The 19646-nt window shown below is 49.6% G+C and overlaps 1 protein-coding gene across 3 annotated transcripts; it reads left to right on the top strand.

Moving 5' to 3' along the window:
- The first annotated feature begins 5889 nt into the window (after positions 1-5889).
- Positions 5890-19229, top strand: LOC140915852 (allograft inflammatory factor 1-like). 3 transcript variants are annotated; one of them, XM_073356335.1, is made up of 6 exons: positions 5890-6096; positions 9415-9470; positions 12680-12746; positions 13613-13654; positions 15019-15181; positions 16532-19227. In XM_073356335.1, the coding sequence occupies exons 1-6, from the start codon at positions 5928-5930 to the stop codon at positions 16701-16703; spliced, it is 669 nt and encodes a 222-aa protein (XP_073212436.1). In that variant the 5' UTR covers positions 5890-5927; the 3' UTR covers positions 16704-19227. The 3 variants fall into 3 exon arrangements, with proteins under 3 accessions (XP_073212436.1, XP_073212438.1, XP_073212437.1); XM_073356337.1 differs by lacking the exon at positions 16532-19227 and adding an exon at positions 16154-16504; XM_073356336.1 differs by lacking the exon at positions 13613-13654 and having other exon boundaries at positions 16532-19229.
- The last annotated feature ends 417 nt before the right edge of the window (positions 19230-19646 follow it).

Raw genomic sequence — 19646 nt, 5'->3', positions numbered from 1 at the left:
GTATCCTGGTAATTTTATAAACCATTAGTCTACATGCTTACAGGCAAAAAAGAATGTGTGAAGTATCACTCTTGCTGTATGGATGGCATACGTTATGCTTTAAGAAGAAAACTTATAGCAGTTGAATTTCTAAAACAACTTATATATGGTCAACAAGGCTTGCCTCCCTCACAGTACATTTCTCTCCTATTAATCCTACAGTGAAGAGCTAATGGGACATAGTTTAGCCATACTGGATCAGACTCTTAGTTTATCATTTCATGTATCTTGCCTCCAGCACTGGCTAATATCTGATGCTTAAGAGCATGAAGTAAATCTCCCATAATGCTTCTGGGCAATTGTCCACTTCATGGAGTAAAATAGGAGGGGAGAATTCCTTTGACTGCCATAGAGATCAGGTCATCACATGTTTATAACGACAGTTGTGGTCATCCAAATACTGCAGTCATATTCATAGTGACGGACTATTAAACACAAGATCATGATTTGCCAGCTCAAGCAGGAGAGGGTCGCGATATAAACACATGTTCAAGACTAGTAAAAAGTACAAAAATTCCAACTACATTACTTACATCATTTCCCCAAGCTGCTGTAATATGAAGGTTTTCTACATTCCGGCAGCCAGTTCGCCACTACACAATCTACCTTAAATGCATGAAAATGTGCCATTGGATGACACCTTTGGAAGCCCTTGCTAGGAGTATAAAGCAAATATTCACTTTAAACCCAGAAGCTTTGTTCATTCTTAGTGTTTCTAATGTAGTCTTCAGCATGGTGTCTGACTGCCAAGATGTTCATCCCCCTTACCCTGCAAGTTGCAACATCCTTCCCTCCATTGCAGACAGCCAGATGGAACTAGTATCTGAAACACAAGGTAATTAAGTGAAATGGTTGGGAATGCATCCCTAAAATGATAGTAAATTAGTTAAACATATGTGTATGTTCTTTAACTGGCCACTAGAGTGTGCCCTTGCTTCATACCAATTACCTGAAAATGTATCGATTTATCTTACTGCCCATGGCCTCCGAAGAATGTGACCAAACTGCAAAATTAAGAAATAAGCCAATAGCAAGATTTCAGCAGCTGCTTTTGCAGAAGCTGATGGCCTGTTCTGTTACACCATGTTGGGGTACCAGGGGAAAGTGTATGGAAGGATTGGTCTTCCCTGTACCCAAAAGGACCCAGACTGAAGGCAATGGCTTGGAAAGAGTTAAAGTAGAAGCAGGAAGTTTAGCCTATGCAGAGCGCTGAAAGAGGGGCATGTTACTGACAAGAAGAGCCAGCACTTCAGTAGGCCTACAGCAGTAGGGGCTAAAGATGCAATAACCAGCAGACAAAAAGAGGAGTGGTGTACTACAGCTCTTCCTCCTGCTACTTACACCTTTGAAACATATGTAAGTGGGTATGTCCTGTTCAGCCATGGGGATTGCAAGCAACCGTGGTCACAAACGATCAGATTAAAAATCCTGTCATTGCAGATTCTTAGGAGACCAAAGGCCTTGTCTCCATACAAAAGGGTTTGCCCAGTGCAGTTATACCCACAAACCCTCCTTGTTGAGACATAGCTTATATGGGCAAAGAAAGTATTTTTGCAAATGAAGCTCCCACCCGAAAAAAAAAAAAAAAAAAAAAAAAAAAAGCTATGCTGGCAAAGGGACTTCTGTCAATACAACTGAGTCTACACTAGGCATTTGCTGGCATAGCTTTAAGAGTGTGACTGGTTTAACAGTGGTGTGATTTTAACAGGTAGGGGTGTGAATTTCTCCCTGCTTTTGATTTCAGTTACGTCAGCTACGTCTACACGAGGAGCACTTAATTATACCAAGGTTTTAAACTGACAAAGTATGGCTAGTGTGGATGCAGCCATACCAGCAAAGCTATGTTTTGTACCTGAATAGTAAAACCACCCCCGTCGCCACCCCCCAGGAGTGAAATGAGCTATCCCGGTAAAAGCTATGCTGATATAACTGGGCCTATGCTAGCAGCTTCTGCTCGTGCCCCGGACTGACATAGATGTGCTGGCAGAAGTCTATTCTAGAGCTTCTGCCTCCAAACTCACTTAGGTGCTTCTGAAAATTTCACCAACCGTAGTGCCACTGTCTGTGTCACAGGTGGTTGGCTTTTAAAAAGGGCCACGGGGCTGAGCAGACCCATAACCAAATGTTCTGACCTTTGAACGCAGCTCACTCTTGGCTAAAGCTGCCCCTCGTCAGCAGCAGTCAGGCCAGCCTGAAGAATTGCCTCTGCTAGAAGTTGTGGCCTTACCCACTGATTACAGCAAGAGCAGCCCATTTGTACAGCACCCAGGAGTCACAAATAGATGGCCAACTGGTGAGATCATAGAATATCAGGGTTGGAAGGGACCTCAAGAGGTCATCTAGTCCAACCCCCTGCTCAAAGCAGGACCAATCCCCAATTAAATCATCCCAGCCAGGGCTTTGTCAAGCCCGACCTTAAAAACTTCTAAGGAAGGAGATTCTACCACCTCCCTAGGTAACGCATTCCAGTGTTTCACCACCCTCCTAGTGAAAAAGTTTTTCCTAATATCCAACCTAATCCTCCCCCACTGCAACTTGAGACCATTACTCCTTGTTCTGTCCTCTTCTACCACTGAGAATAGTCTAGAACCATCCTCTCTGGAACCACCTCTCAGGTAGTTGAAAGCAGCTATCAAATCCCCCCTCATTCTTCTCTTCTGCAGACTAAACAATCCCAGCTCCTTCAGCCTCTCCTCATAAGTCATGTGTTCCAGACCCCTAATCATTTTTGTTGCCCTTCGCTGGACTCTCTCCAATTTATCCACATCCTTCTTGTAGTGTGGGGCCTAAAACTGGACACAGTACTCCAGATGAGGCCTCACCAATGTCGAATAGAGGGGGACGATCACGTCCCTCGATCTGCTCGCTATGCCCCTACTTATACATCCCAAAATGCCATTGGCCGCCTTGGCAACAAGGGCACACTGCTGACTCATATCCAGCTTCTCGTCCACTGTCACCCCTAGGTCCTTTTCCGCAGAACTGCTGCCTAGCCATTTGGTCCCTAGTCTGTAGCTGTGCGTTGGGTTCTTCCGTCCTAAGTGCAGGACTCTGCACTTATCCTTATTGAACCTCATCAGGTTTCTTTTGGCCCAATCCTCCAATTTGTCTAGGTCCCTCTGTATCCTATCCCTGCCCTCCAGCGTATCTACCACTCCTCCCAGTTTAGTATCATCCACAAATTTGCTGAGAGTGCAATCCACACCATCCTCCAGATCATTTATGAAGATATTGAACAAAACCGGCCCCAGGACCGACCCTTGGGGCACTCCACTTGACACCGGCTGCCAACTAGACATGGTGGGTAGTACATAGGAGTGCAAAGCAACTCTGTATAGTGATCCCAGGAAGTGGAGGCCTCTTGACATTGCAAATCTCTACCCTTGCAGGTTTGCCAGTTTGCTGTACATTTACTCTGCTGGTTGCTGTGGTGTAGGGACCCTTGCTGAACAAAGCAGTTATTGCTCCTGCACAGTGATAGACCTTGAGATGCGTTCCCATTGCAGGAGCTGGGGTTTGTCAGGCTAAAGAGTCAGAAACCAGATCTAGGGAAGAGACTCCCAAGTATGGCAGTAAATCTAATTGTGTGGGCTTAGCAACAGTAACTGAGTGGCTCCTGGCCACAGGCTGCGGCCTTTGAACCTGAGCAGCACTATTGTATGGTGAGTTCAAGTCTTCTAGAGTGAGGAAGGATCACATTCTAGTTAGGGAGACAAAGGCTCAATTGCTGGCTTGGCAACAGGCTTCCCGTGGGTTGCAGCACCAGCAGTAGGCCACAATGTCTCTTGCTGGGTCAATCACTAAGGCCCAGGCCCTGAGCTAGGTAGGTACCTAACCCTCCAGTTGAGCATTAGGTGCGAAATACCTTTGAGGATCCAGGCCTTGGGGTGTCTGTGCCTTGGTCCCTGGCTTTCAAAAGGGGATAACAGTACTGTTCTACCTCACAGGGATGATGTGAGAGGAAATACGTTAAAGATAGACACTCAGATACTGTGGGTTGTGGGGGCCCTGGAAGTATCTTAGCAGGTAGAAAAGCCATCTGTTCTGCTTGCACCCCTCAATACAGTCTCCAGGTCCAAGCAATTGGCTGTGAGCAGCCAGCTGACTGGCACCAGAAGATGCTGAGCCAAGCTAGGGGCCAGGCTGGAAATCTTTGGGACCTGAGAATTCCTGTTGCCAAAAGAAATGAAGGGCTGCTTTAGACACAGAGGGTATGTCTGCACTGCACATCAAGTGTGGGTTCTGATTCAGGTTTGAGCCTAAGTCTGACTTCCGTCCACACGCAAATCAGCCTGACTGGGTTCCTGCTGGTGAGGTGGGGTGTCAGAGCCTGAGTTGTGCCAAGATTCAGGTCCAAGCCCTGTCATTTTGCAGTAGGGACACAGCTCAAACCACAGACTCGAGTCAGAAAGGCTTCACAGTGCAGTGTGGACGCATTAGCATAGCGGTGAGGTCCAGCAATTGTCCAGACCCGGGTTTGCAATGCAGTGGAGACAGAGCCAGTGTTTGTACTGATTGACCTACGTCAGCTTGGAAACCTTACTGGGGACGCAGCAACGCTGCCTTACAGGTGCTGGTGTCGCGATTGCTAGTTCCCATCAGTTACCTGGCCGTACCAGCATAACTGTATCCAAAAAACCAGTGTAAAACCTGTCTCTGAATTGGCCCTAAGCTGTGCAGAGGTTCCAAAAAGTCACCCAAACATTTGTGATGGCTCACGCAGCTTCAGCACTCGAGCCATTTGGGGGGCAAAGGTTTGTCTTGGCTACTGCAGTGGATCTGTTGCCAGCAAGTAATTGCAGAGAGGTCACTGCAATTGCTTGAAACTTCACAGCTGCAGCACTGTTAGGCCTCAGGCCTGTTTGCTCTAAAATCATGCCCCCGTCCCCACCACCTCCGCTCAAGGGAGAATCTCCATTTGTTCATGTCTAGCAGTACATGGTCTATGATATCCACTGGACAGTTCTGTTTCAATTCAGTAGAGGGCAACGGTTCACCTAGAAACTCTCTGAATCGCCGTTATTTTAGCCCAACCAGTGGCCATGCCCCTAGTTCTCCTTCTCCCTTGAGGCCTTCTCCGTTCTCACACTCCTCCCTTCTCCATTTTCACCTCCTGCCATAACTTTATCTTGGGGCACTCTGCCAGTGGGAAAAGACCCCCTTATGTGGCTTACTGGGCTACTGTAACACCTCTAACTAGGGAGCCGATTGAGGCGTACAGGACTGGCAAAGCATCTGGGCGGATATTACGCCAGGTGTGTTGGAGGCCTTGTCGAAGGCCTTGCTAGCTTAGGGAGCCATTCTCCCTTAGGCCATTGTTCGAAATCCAGCCCCGGGCAGTCAAGCCCCCCATCACCCCCAGCTGCTCTGCATTCGGGGCCCTGGGTGAAATGCAGTGATGGCTCCGAGTTCTATTTATCTCTGCGGGCCAGGCGGTCACATCACTAACCCCACGGCACACCTGGTGCTTCCCCAGCAGAGACACCTAAGGACTGACTGGGACCTGGCAACAGCGTGACCCTCTTGTGGCCCTGCTAGGTCGGGATGAGGCCATTAGAAGGGCGGGGAGGGGGCAGAAGACCTGGTTCGTTTGCCCTGTTCCGTGGATCACTAGAAGCTTAGGATCCAGTGTGGGCCCCGCCAGCACCCTGTGGGAGACCGAGAACACCCGAGAGGCAGTGGAGCCCACTGGCAAGCTGCTCTTGCTTTATTCTGAGGTGCTGAGGTTGAAGCAGGAGAGTTGCATCAGGAGGTGAGGAAAGTCCCTCTGGGAGGGGAACTGCAGGCTGTGCACGGTGCCACATGGCCAGGGGAGCCTGGGCCAGGTCAGGACAGAAGGGCAGGAAGGAAGCCTGGTGAGTCAGAGGAATGGGAACTGACGGGTCTAGATGAGGAGCCAGGTGCTGCTCCAGCGATTAGCCGGCACGGCCCCCCGGGCTAAGTGCTTGGCGCAAGCCATCCGGGCAAAGGATCGAGTGGAGCGTCCCGAGAGTAGACAGCACAGCTGGCTGGGACCGGGGGAGTGCAGCTGCGGTCAATCTGCGAGAGCAGTTCCAGGTGAGGGGGACAGCACCTCTGGCCTGCAGAGTACACCGCCAGCAGAAGCGGTGGGAATAGAGGGGAGTCGGGAGAAGGCTGAGCTAGTGGGGCTGGGCTGGGAGACGGGCTGTCCATGGAATAAACAGCACAGCTGACTGGGACAGAAGAGGATCCCAGCCCAGGCTGCACTGAGGAGTCCAGGTGAGAAAACAAGGTCCGCTCGAGAGAGTAAACAGCATAAGTCCTGGGCAGAGGCAGAGCAGGGCTCCGGCCAGCTGGAGCCCCCGGGGCCAGGTAAGGCGCTGAGCTCCTGTCCATGGAGTACACCGCGTAGCATCTGGGCACAGGCAGTGCGGGGCTCTGCTTAGCTCGCTCCGTCGGCTCCCAGGGAGGGGACAAGCTCTGATTCCTGGAGTAGAAGGCCCAGCTGGTGGAGAGAGGAGGCGTACAGCTCTGATCCACGTGGGACAATGTGGGCGCAGGCCTGGCCATGGAGTAGACAAAGCGACTTCCTGCAGCGGGAGGCATGGGCCTCGCCATGACTTGAGCCCATGGCCCCACCAGAGGGGGTGTATTCAGGGGCCGGTTGTAGAGAGCACAGCTTGCAGGGACAGGGGAAGTGGGACTCCGGTCAACCTGAGCCAGCAGCTCCCGGTGAGGGCATGTCCTGCGGCCCAGCGGGTGAAGCGTGAATCTGCTGGGCAATGGAGGCTGTTTCCCCAGCGCTCGCAGGGAGGAACCTGGGTCCCGGGAGGAGGCAGCATGGCTGGCGGGACCCGGACCAGGGGGAACCATGGCAGGTGTCCCAGTGCATCGCCCTCCGTCCCTCACCGCCGTGATCAGCTCACGTCTGCGTCTCAGCTCCTTGCTCCCCGGCCTGTGGGGGGAAAGAGAAATGGGTCACGCGGCACTTCCGAGGGTCTGTTTCCACCTCGCTGCCCTGAATGGCCAAGCCCCCAGCATGCAGAGAGAGAGAGAGTATGGCCTGCTGGAGTTTCACATGCCAGTCGGGGCGTATCCCCATCTCCCTGCACAGAAACGTACATGCTCTACTCCCTACCCAGCACCGTGCGTGCACCCCACGCCCAGGCCAGAGCACAGCTCAGGCCAGTTGTGTTACAAGGCACCAGTCCCCTTCTCATCCCAGCTCAGGTGGGTCTGCAAGGTGAGCCCAGGAGGCATTCTCCACACCACAGCTAAAAGAGCTGCATGCTGACCCCATGCACTAGGCAGGCAAGTGGAGAACCAGGCCTGTCTGCCTCCACGCCCTTTCTGGCTTTGCTAAGCAATATTTGCTGGTATCGTAGAATATGTGGGACCTCAGGATAGGGTAATGACTCACCAGTCAGTCTGGGGCTATTCAGACTATGGCATGGACTGCTCTGCTGTCTTCCCAGGGTACGATCCAGCCATGCCTGCCTCTTCCTTTGAATGGGTGGGATTGAAAAGACACGTGCCTTCCTACTTCCTTAGCTCGTGGAACACTCTAATCTCTCGGGAAACACAGTCCCCACCCCTCTGCTCACATCTTGCTCTGGAACTGCCCCACGTTCCCCAAGAAAAGGTCTCACCACCTCTGCCATTATCCCCCTATGCAGCTCATCGGTGGGATCAAACCCACCTCAACACAGCACTAGCAGCCTCATAGACCTCATCCATGCTCCAGCCTCCTTCTGGAGACAGGGACGTTCTGCCAGCACAGGGCCCAGCCACCTCCATGCAGGGAACACACTGAACCTTCCTTTGGCTCTAAACTGCATCATTAACCCTTTGTACCCTGCACCTCCCCAGCCTCCCCTAGCTATGGCTTTCTGTAGTGTTTAGCGTGGGTGCAGCTAACTACTGACCCTTGTGAAGCGCATCCTGGCCCCAAAGAGAGAGATTTCCTGGCGGTGAGTGTGACTTAGTGGGTCTGGGGATTTTTACCCCCTAAGAGCATTGATGCTGGGGCCGCTGTATCACCCCTTGCTCGCCACACTGGCCCTAGCTGATTTCTCCCTGGTAACAACAGAACAGAAACGAACTCACCCCACGCGAGGGGCTGCGGAGACCCAAATGCCACACAGCTGCCCTCCCAGACTGACAGGTGTTCTCTCTACCGCTTGCTCCAGTCCAAGCTGTCAGCTCCCTCCACAACACGTGTGGCAGAAGGTTCTGAGCCCCTCATCACATGGTAAAGTCATGACATCCCAGCCCCGGCTCTGAGCCACACCTGTGTACCTCCGGAGCAGCATCGCTGATGTCCCCCACGCTACTCCCGATTTACCCTGCAGCGACTGAGAGCAGGGATTGGCCCCCGGTCTGCATTGTGGGGCTTTGCACGCCGCTTGCCCAAAACTGCCTTCTGGCTGGGCCTCTGTCACGCACCTGTGCGAGCTCCCAACACAGCATCGCACCGACGAGATCCAACCAACATTCCTTGTGATCATTCTGATAGGTGGGTGGGTGTTAATGACAGAGCTGCAGTTCCCACCTCAGTGGTAATATTCTGGGAAGGGTGGGGATCCTCAGGTTCAGATTTTGCCCTGGGCCCCCAGAATCCCTCTGTGCAGCCCTGCCTCCTGCTGGTGATGTCTGTCTACAGCAGCTCTCCAGGGCAGCAATTGTCTCTTACTATGTATTTGTACAGCAACTAGCGCTCTGCTGCTGCCTTGATCTTTGGCTGGTGCCTCTGGAGTATAACCAGCCCTCCTAACCCAGGCAGAGCTTAACAGACAAAGCAATAGCTGCTCCGCTGCCTGACATGCAAGGAGTTTTCCACTAACAGCCCACTGAATGCTGTCCTCTCCCAGCCTCCGTACCCTACCCCTGTTAGCCCGAACACACACTGCAGCTATGTCCCAACATTTCACGCGCATGCTTTAAATGATAAAACCCCCTGCAATGTTTTTAAAGTATCTCTCAGATGCCCCTCTACTAGCCAGAGCTAGTCACTCTTCCATAACCAAGTACACAATTATGTGAGTTAAGTGACCCCCTTGTCGCTCTGATATCTTGGGACCCTACAACACTGCAACCCATGAAGAGCAAACAGCTGATATGCATCATGCTAAGGGCCTAGTCCCCCCTGCTTCTGTTATTCTCAGTTGCCTCAGTTTAACTCTGGCATGCTTAATGTGACAGCTGCCTTTCAACTAGGCAAATCCCTCCAATTAGCCCAGGCCAAAGTCAAGCCAGCTACTGAAGTGTATAAAGGGGAGGGTGCTCAGTTAAGCTAACAGAGTTGTTCGTTCTTTTGCAAGGAAAAAATGGCTGGTAAAAACTAAATTTTCTGTTGGGTTTTAACATTTTTTAGGCTTTGTTTTTTTTAAATTTTCTCTCATGTATGTATTGTAGCAAAGGATCATGACATGCAGGAGAAACAGGAGAAAGAATTTTGTCTAGTTAACAAGGTAGGTGCAGTAAATTTTCTAGCTTTTACCATGTACTTCCTTTATATAAGGAACACAAGATTTAATAATAAAAAACAAACCAACAAACAAAAAGTAGATGAAATCAAGGACTCCTGAGTCTTCAGACTATGATAAAGTGGTCTGTATTTTGCCTTTTTGTCATCAACTTTGTGACAGTAAGGTAAGATAAAAATTCACTCTCCCAAAAAAAAAAAATCCTATTTCATTAAGATTATCTTCCTGAGGGAATTTCTCTGCAATCTTCTTGTGCTAAGATACATTTTAGATAATGTAGAAAGCACATGAACTGCTTGCCAAGAGATTTCAGCTAATCTCTAGCACCAAAAAAAAACCTTTCGTGCTCTCCCATATGCTAGTAGAATTCTCATTGATGCCATGCCAGCTCATGTCACCCCGTTTATACACATCTGTTAATTATTGTCTCTTCTCAACTGTAATACACCAGAAGATTTATTAAACAAAAGCATATGTACTGGCTAATGTCAATAGACACCTTGAGGGAAAGCAAATCATGAAGTGAAGCCAAGAAAAAGACTTGATTCTACTTTCTCTTACCCTGGAGTAACTCTGGCTGGTGTAAATGAGAGTGGAATTGAGTCTCTCTGTATTATGTAGGTTCTGAATACATTCTTCACCGCATTGTGATGTAGCTTCCTTGTCCCCAGGAGCTATAACCAATACATTAGGAGGCAAAGTTCATGGTCCAGAAAGTTAGCATTAGCTATTCTGGTAGAGGAGGCCCTAGAAATGCTAGCGATGAGTAGAAAATTGACTTTAAGCCAATCAGGATGCAGATATTTGCATATGTGCTCTAATTGGCTCACACCATTTCATGCTCCATTATTGACCTGTGAGGCAGTCAGCAATAGAAACACAGCTGTTGGCTAGCTGTGAGCTCGGCGAAGTTTTACTTCTGTACCAACATTGTTCATGGAAGCCCTGCTCCCCAAGTGACTTTGTTGGAAAGCTGGTAAATGAGCACTGTTAGCAGCCGCAAGAAGCCTCCACATGCATGAAATGAGGCTCTGCTGTGGTCTGCTGCTGTGCTGGTCTCTCTGTATAATGGGGGAATGAGCCCTAGTGGAGGTGTATGCTGGTAATAAGGAATGGGCCCAAGTCCTGCCATTCAGACGGCATCCAGATGTTCCCAAAGCGTGGGTGGCCTTCCAGAGGAGTGGGGCGTGGCTTCAGGCCCATTGCCATGAGCTGCCTTCCTAGTCCACAGCCTCTTAAAGTGACAGGCCTTCTCTCCCATTTCACAGCACTCAAGGCCAGCAGGGACCATTGGGTGATCTATTCTGGCCTTTTATTGGGTCCTTAGATTTCCCACGGTTCCCCCAATATTGAGCCATGAACTTGTATGGCTGCAGCATCTCCTCCAGAAATGCAGCTAGACTACCAGAAGTGGAGGCTTTGCCCCTTCCCTTGGGAGTTTGTTCTAGTGGTTGTTAACCCTCCTTTGATTGAGCTCTTCCATCTCTCACTGTTTTTAACTGATCAAAACGATGGTTAAGAGGTGACCTGATTACAGTGCCTAAGCACCTTCCTTGGGAGAAAACGCCAGGGACTACGGAGCTGTTTAATCTAATCAAGAAAGGCAGAACAAGACGCAGTGGCTGGCAGCTGGAGCCAGACTCTTCCCATTTGGAAATAGGGACACAGGTCTAACCATGTGTTTTCTTCAGCCCTTGACTCATTTTTGTGGCTCTCTTTGGCACCCTCTCCAACACTTCCATGTCCTCTTTAAAATGTGGCCCCCACAACTGCAAACAATATTCTGGGTCTGCTCTCACAAATGCCATGTGCACAGAGGTCAAATCACCTCCCTGCTCTCCTCATGTAAAATAATAAGGTTATCTATGAAGCTGAGGCTGTCTAATGGATCCCCCTTCATGTTAAGCTCTCACAAATGCCAGATATAAAGGGGGATGTAGGAACTGGGGCCGAAAAGGAAAGATAGTTGAGTGGGTAGGGCTCAAGGCTGGGAATGGGGAGACCTGGGTTCAATCCCTCACTCTGTCACTGACTTCCTGTGCCGTGTTGGGCAAGTCATTTAGGCTCAGATCCACAATGGTATTTGGGTGCCTCTGCAGTCCACAAAACCCCCACTTGGCTGCTGCCAAACCCTGCAGGTGCCTGAACTCACTTGGTACCTGAATTTTCAGGGGGAAGTTCCCTTGATGCCTGCGCTGCTGCCTCTCTGTGGGTACCTGGATGCCTAGAGCGCTAATACGAGGCACAGACTGAGAGAAGGGAGGTGGTCCTCTGCCTCTCTTACCTGTGGGGCCTGATCTGGAAGGTGTGCCCAGATGCCACCTATCCCATCGGGTCCTGGCCAAATCTGGCTAGAAGAGGACCCCAACTTTTAGCTCAGGGGTTAGAGCAGTCACCTGGAACATGGGATACCCAGGTTCAGTTCCCCCATCTCTGCCTGAGAGACACTCTGCAGGACCAGCTGGGCCTGGCCCCTGGGGGAGATGGAAGGACAAGCACAGTGCATGACCCTGCAAGATGCTAGTGAGAGCTTCTGGGGCTGGATAAAGAGAATTGGCCTGTAAGCAAGGAAGTTCTCCCCTGATTTTGGTCCCTTCTGCATTTAGAGAAGCAGGACTTTCTACATTCCTTGTAAATAAACAAGATTGTGTCCAAGAAAATGCCAGACTCTGTCAATTTCTGTTTGCCTCTAGAATGCCCTTGGAGGGGGGGGGCAGGCCCCTGAACTTTGACTTGCCGCTGGGTTGAAAAGGGGGAGCAAGACTAAAAGCAAAGTGAAATCTTACATCAAACTTAACTGAGCCCTGGGAGGTTTGGGATAACTCAGGGCCAATGAGCTGGGAAGCATGTGGTGGTTAGTTTCCAATGGCTAGAGCAGGAGAACACAAGGAAGAAAGTTTTGTAATTTGTCATTATTCCTCATAGTAATTCCAGGTATTTGTGTGGAGTCTCTTCATGGCTAAAAAATTTTCAGCCTGTGGCATTTCACAGCTGGCCTGGCATAGCAGGGGGTGCTGGAGTTCAGGCTGAAGGAGTCCTGGTAGATGGCATACCCCGGACTGAAATAGACTGATCCAGAGGACACCTGGATAGGTTTTCACCATGGCCCCCTACATGAGTGCTGATATTTGCTCATTGCTTAACATGAGCTATTGCCAGATCTGGTGACCAACTCATCTCTCTTGCCCGGACAGGAGTACCTGGCTGATGAACCATTTCGAGACATTCCAAATCTACAGGCAAAGCTTGATCAGCTGAAGGGTGAGTCTGTCCCAGGGAGAATGGAGCTGAGAAGGAAATGGTTTAATGCCCTAAAAATGCAGCTGAGTGTTTGGGCTTGGGGGAGGGGAGAACATTGCTAAAGCAGCAGGAGGTGTAATGATTGGTGCAAAATGCTCTTCTAATCCCACTCCCCTCCCTCCAAGAACTAGTCAATACCTACAGAGCCTGTGTTGAGATTGGCCCCCAATGCCATACCCTGCTCGCTGGGGAACTGGTGACTTGAGATTGAACAAGCCAAATGCAGACCGTGATTTTATCCCCTGGTTAAAATAACTTCACTGTTGAGTTGGCAAGTGCTGGTGATGTGGGGGCATCACAGCCTTTGGGCCAGTTCCTCATTTGCTGTGAACTGGCACCGTTCTGCTGATTGCTGGCTTATCCCAGCTCAGGATCTGGCTCTTGTTATCAAAGAGGCCTAGATGAAATTATCAAACACTTGAGAGCGAAGCCAACTAATCTGAGGGAATGCTCCTGAAGAGCTATGTTTGAATTGATTCGTGACCTACAGATGCCACTGGGTCAAATCTAGCCTTTAAAAACGAAAATAGTGTACGTGAAGCCAGGCTTCTTCTTTCAGTGGCAAGAGAGGCAGGGGACAAAAAACCTTTTTTGGGGTAAAAAAAAAAAAAAATCCCTTGAGAAATTTTGAACTAAGTGACTCTAGCCTGGGGAAAACAGCTCCCGTTCTTCGGCCAGGCCCCTGCAGAGCGTGGGGGACGTTGGCGCTGCAGGTGACGAGGCAGTCACCGTGGACATGCGTGCAGAATGGCTACTGCTGTAAATCAATGAGTTGATGCTGCACTCAGTCTTGGTAGGCAGGATGATGACTCTTCTCTCTCTCCTAGGCATGTTTATGGGATATGATGCCACAAGCACAGGAGAAATTGGTAAATTGTCACTTAACTCTTTGCTTGTGACTGCTGCTTCCCTCCTCCTCCTCTGCCAGACCAGATCTGAAGGCCCATCTGCTGCACTCCCAACTATTGGGGTTTGATGTGTCCATGTGTTGGTGGAATCCAAGAATAGTGAACATCCCCATGTTTCACAGGGGTGGGGGCCCTAGGCAGCTCATTGGACCTTCACAAGAAGATCCCTTCCCCCCCATACTCACTCCCTGTGTGGAAGCAGAATATGCCAATGGTGGTTATTTGTGCCCATGGGCACCTTAAGTCTATCCCACTGCCTGCCTCAGTCTTCCTCCTCCCCCAGAACTAGATATCACTTGGTGCCAGAGAATCAGGTCTCTGGTGCTTAGGGTTTAGCACTCATGCTGATGGTAACTGAATGGTGAGGCTGGCAGCTACCATCCTAGGGGCACAAAGGTGGGTCCCCCAGCTCTCCTGTGCCAGTGGGTCCCTTAATGCTTCTTAACAAGGGAGAAAAATGCCTGGTGCCCTGAGATGGGAAGAACTTTGAAGCCATGCTCAGGTACTTGCTGGATGGCTTCCTTGACTAGCTGATGCAAGACTTATTGGTAATGAGTCATTTCCCACCTACTTTCAAGAGGCACTTTTGAGGGGGTGGCAGTGGGCTGCCTTTGTCCTCACACATGAGGTTGGTATGCCTCTCTGAGATGTAGCCAGTCCCAAAGTCTCTGCTATAGCTGCACACTTATACAACTTCCTATTGCTGAATCTGAAATTCTCCACCACCCCCCACTGCCCATGGTGCTTTTGCATTTCAGTAGACTAATCCTGGATGACTAAGAACATGGCCTCTCCTGGATGACTGAGAGCATGGCCTCTCTACATGCATGAAGTACATATACAGTCCCATTCTTTCCCACAAAAACAATCGTGAACTTGAAGGATGTGTTAGAACCAGAGAGGGAGATCATGCCACCTTCAAAGGTCTAGCCTTAACCTGTGGGTGAAAAGTGGGGAGTAGATACCTTGGAGTTCAAGTTGCACTCTATTTGCTTAAAGCCTTTAGGGGACTACCCAGATTGGAAGACTATATCAGATTGCTTTGACTCCTTAGACTAAGGAATCCAGTAACACCGAAACTACTCTGTAGTGCTCTCTCCTTCATTGTAAAGCACCTACCTAAAACCACCCCTGCTGTTTCTTCTGGGCTTATGCTCAATGTAGATGCTGCTCAAAACTCTCCAGGCCCACATCTGAGTAATGCAGAACCAGTTCTGGAGCAGCGATGGGAAGGGGGATGTGGTAAATGACCAAATAGGTCTCTTCCATCTCTAACCCCTGTGATCATGTGATACAGACCATATCTGAGTCTGGTGTTGTTTCAGACTATCCAACGATGAGCAGGATACTGCAGGAGTTTGGGGTTTTCCAAAACCCCTTGGAGCTCAAGGCGCTGGTCCAGGAAATCACAGGGAACACAGGCAGCACCATCCCTTACAAGGACTTCACTATGGTTATGCTGGGCCGCAGATCGACCATGTGCCAACGGTATGTATGGAAGCATACCTGCATCTCCAGGCTTGGGCCAGAGGAAGGAGCTGAATGTGCAATTGGTCAAAAGGATTTGATTTGTCTTTGGTTGTTCCCTGGGTGACAGTTGCCTTCCAATAAAGGGCAAGAGGAGCTACTGGGAGATCTGCAGCTATTTCTAACCTACCTGTCGCTGCAGGATCTGGGCACTAGCATGGTACAGCTGTTGTAGAGAGGGTGGAAGAGTTGACCTTGTGCAAAACTTGTACTTCTGTCCATTTGGTGATCCCTGGGTAACTAACCAGCTAAAGGAACAGGCCCAAGAAGCTGGGGGCCCAACTCTGATAGGCAAACTTTAGTACCTCTGTGCTACCAAGGCAAAACAACTTATTCTGACTAGGGAATCGGACCTCCCTCCTAGGCTGACCGGATAGCAAGTGTGAAAAATTGGGATGGGGGTGAGGAGTAATAGGAGCCTATATAAGAAAAAGCCCCAAATATCGGGACTGTCCCTATAAAATCAGGACATCTGGTCACCCTACTCCCTCCTCCATTTGAGGTCAATGGTTAGCCACATTTACCAATGGGCTGGAGGGCTAAAGATTGCAGGCTACGTTCTTCCCATACAACTCCACTGAAGTCAGCAGGGCAGTTTGCAGGAGTCAGGACAAAACCTGGACCACAGTGTCTGAACTCTACTGGGAATGGCACTTGGGGACATGTCTGAGGGCAGCACCGTGGCTCCTTGGCCGTATAAACAGGGCCAGAAGCTGGTCTCCATTGAATTTGAATGATGTGGAACAGCCCAAAACTATGGAACGATAGCTGAAAATCAGACTCTGCCTGGATCTAGTCACTTGGTCCCAAACTTGAGGTTCCAGGGGTGGAGATATCGGGGGTATTCCCAGCTTCACGCTATACAGTGATGTGTCTCCATGAGACTCTTCACCACTCATTTGAGGTATGACCATTCCCCTGCTGTCTTTGCAGCCCATGTTCTGGCCCCAGCCCACTGGTGCAGTCTAGCTGGAGGTGACACCAACCACTCCAACTTAACTGGCCTGCCTGACTGGAAAGATCAAGGGTGGAGGGAGAGAATGGGGAGACTGTCTAGCTGGTCATCCAAAGACCTTCACAGGTAAAGCAAACCTCCCTCTTCGTGGGGAGCCTTAGGCAGAAAGGTGGGCTTAGGCAGGAACTAATTGTTCATAAGGGGTATTGAAGGCAGTGCTCTGCTGGGTCACTGCCCTTCTGTGCCTCAGTTTCCCCAGCTGTAACCTGGGGATAAAGATAAGAGCTAGGATGTGTCAGTGGTGGTTCCCCCTGGCTCTTGCCATGAGTCCTGCTGTTCACTCTTTCTGCTGCCAGGATCATGCACTACAATGGGAAAGGAGGAGGAGTGGTGAAGAGGCCCAGCCTGATGGATGCTGGCCCCTATGTAACCTACTTGGAATGCACTCTCTCCGGAGTCCCCTCTCCTCTTGCCACTCTCCCGCCGCCACCTCCCCCATCTCCAGTTGATGGCTGCCCTGAGACCTAGCCGGCTGCCTGAGGAATGTGGAGACTGACTCGCTTCGTAGGCTGGAGAGCCTGCTGAGAAGGCAAATCAAATGTCCTGTGGTAGAGTGCATCCAGCTCAGACCTTCCCCAATAAAGAGCTGCCTAGCAACAGTGCGCTGTAGCATGTCTGAGCTGCTGCAGCAGGAAAGCAGAACTGCTGATTGCTGGCGTTATAGCAGCGCCTAAAGGCCCTGTTGTGGAAGGTGCTGTAGGAACACAAGATAGTATCTGTCCCAAAGAGCCTACCATCTAGACATAATCAGACAGGTGGCAAGAGAAACAGCCAGAGGGAGGTGCAGTTACGCATCCCAGCTCTCAGCAGGTCAGTGGTAGAGCCTGGTATAAACCTGGGCTCTTTCAGGTCAGCTCCTAGAATCATATTTGTCCATTGTTCTTACTCAGGTTGTTCAAGAACATAACGTCCATACTGGGTCAGACCAAAGCTCCATCTAACCCAGTATCCTGTCTTCCAACAGTGCCCCAGAGGGAATGAACAGAACAGGGAATCATCAAGTGATCCATCCCCTGTTGCACATTCCCAACTACTAGCAAACCGAGGCTAGGGATACCATCCCTGCCCATCCTGGCTAGTAGCCATTGATGGACCGATCCTCCATGAATTTCTCGTTCTTTTTTGAACCCTGTTATAGTCTTGGCCTTCACAACATCCTCTGGCAAAGAGTTCCACAGGTTGACTGTGTGTTGTGTGCAAAAATTCTTCCTTCGGTTTCTTTTAAACCTGCTGCCTATTAATGTCATTTGGTGACCCCTAGTTCTTGTGTTATGAGAAGTAGTAAACACCACTTCCTTATCTACTTTCTCTACACCAGTCATGATTTTATAGACCTCTATCATATCCCCCTGTAGTTCTCTTTTCCAACCTGAAATGTTCCAGTCTTATTAATCTCTCCTCATATGGAAGCCGTTCCATACCCCTAATAATTTTTGTTGCCTTTTTCCGTAACTTTTCCAATTCGTTTTTTGGGTTTGTTTTTTTTTGTAAGATGGGGCAACTACATCTGCACATAAATGTGGGCGTACCATGGATTTATCTATCCTATTCCTAATGATTCCCAACATTGTTAGCTTTTTTGATGGCTGCTGCAAATTGAATGGATGTTTTTCAGAGAGCTATCCCCAATGACTCCCAGATCTTTCTTTAGAGGTAACCGCTAATTTAGACCCCATTGTTTTATATATATAGTTGGGATTATGTTTTCCAATGTGCATTACTTTGCATTTATCAACATTGAATTTCATCTGCAGTTTTGTGAGGTCCCTTTGTAACTCTTCACAGTCTGCTTTGGACTTAACTAGCTTGAGTAGTTTTGTATCATCTGCAAATTTTGCCACATCACTGTTTACCCCTTTTTCCAGATCATTTATGAATATGGGAACAGGACTGGTCCCAGTACAGACCTCTGGATGACACCCCTGTTTACAGCTCTCCATTCTGAAAACTGAACATTTATTCCTACCCTTTGTTCCCTATCTTTAACAAGTTACCGATCCATGAGAGGACCTTCCCTCTTATCCCATAACAGCTTACTTTGCTTAAGAGCCTTTAGTGAGTGACCTCGTCAAAAGCTTTCTGAAAATCTAAGAACACTATATCCATTGGATCCCCCTTGTCCACACGCTTGTTGACACCCCCCCCCCGCCCACCAAAAGAATTCTAGTAGATTGGTGAGGCATGATTTCCCTTTACAAAAACCATGTTGACTCTTCCCTAACAAACCATGTTCATCTATGTGTCTGACAGTTCTCTTCTTTACTATAGTTTCAACCAATTTGCCTGGTATTGAAGTTAGGCTTACTGGCCTGTAATTGCTGGGATCACCTCTGGAGCCTTTTTTAGAAATTGCCCTCACATTAGCTAGCTGCCAGTCATTTGGTACAGACAGAAGTGAAAGTAAACTGGTATGGTCCGGTACTACATACCAGCAAGAGCTGGTACACAGCTGACCGTACCGGCAGGGGGCAGCTTCCCCAAGCTAGCAAACACCCTCACACTCTTCTGGGGCTAAGTACCTGAGGAGAGTTGGGGAGAGGGACCTACATACAACTTATGGCTTCTGTTGAATATTATGAACTTTGCATGTAATTATATCCAAACCAATTGTCAAACCCCTCTGTGCCTTCCCCTTGGCTCTATAGCCTCCAGAGTGAGCTAAAACCCTCAGGAGAAATTCTTGCAGCCATGATGCAGGGTCATTAAACTTCAATGGTCTTCTATTCAAATGGAAGCCTCCTTGGGAAAAAAGCTGGCCAGATGGAGAGAACAGATTCTGCTAGGTGGGCTAGTAACCAAATAATCATGGGCTGGGAGACTCCAACTGCCTGATGAGGCTGAGCGGGGAATCACATGATAGGGGATAAGAACTTCATAAAAGGATGTGTGTGTCTGTCTCTGTCAATGTCTCTTTCTCTCTCCCTCTCCCCCTCTGCTGCAGCAGCTCCCCCCAGCTTGAGCAGGTGAGGTGGTGAAATGGCTGGAGAGAGAGAATCTGACTTCCCTCTCCCTCCCTCCCAGTCTCACAAGGGAAGCGGGGGAGCTAGAATGCAGGGCAGGGAATTCAGGTGTGGGTTGGTTTCTAGATGGTCTGTGCTCTGTCTGAGTAAAGTGTGCATTTGGGTGAGAGGTCCTTAGGCCAAGCCTGGCTCTATTTGCTTCCACTACAGTGCGTCCCTGAAGGGGTAAACGGTAAACCAGAGTCGGATGGAGCTCGGGCAAATGGTGTGCTTATGTTACTGGGGTGTCTTGGGGGGCAGCATAGGTCCTGGGGGCCTAGGGCAGCTGGGCCACAGGGTCTCTCTTCCATGAAGGGGTGTCAGAGAGGCCAAAGAAGAGGCCATGCTGAAGCCTACTCAGACCAAGGGAAGCTTAAAACCACATAAAGGGCAGACAAGTTCTCCCACAATT

Source organism: Lepidochelys kempii, chromosome 8 (genome assembly GCF_965140265.1).
Source record: "Lepidochelys kempii isolate rLepKem1 chromosome 8, rLepKem1.hap2, whole genome shotgun sequence".
Taxonomy (NCBI): domain Eukaryota; kingdom Metazoa; phylum Chordata; order Testudines; family Cheloniidae; genus Lepidochelys; species Lepidochelys kempii.
The sequence above is the reverse complement of the archived record's forward strand: the minus strand, read 5'-3'. Positions and strand labels throughout refer to the sequence as shown.

Bases quoted from the DNA above. Each gene is read 5' to 3' on its own strand.
- LOC140915852 (XM_073356335.1), top strand. From the start codon at position 5,928: ATGAGGAGCCAGGTGCTGCTCCAGCGATTAGCCGGCACGGCCCCCCGG. The intron at 9,471-12,679 runs GTAGGTGCAGTA...TTGCCCGGACAG, and splicing joins AATTTTGTCTAGTTAACAAG to GAGTACCTGGCTGATGAACC. The intron at 13,655-15,018 runs GTAAATTGTCAC...GTGTTGTTTCAG, and splicing joins CACAAGCACAGGAGAAATTG to ACTATCCAACGATGAGCAGG.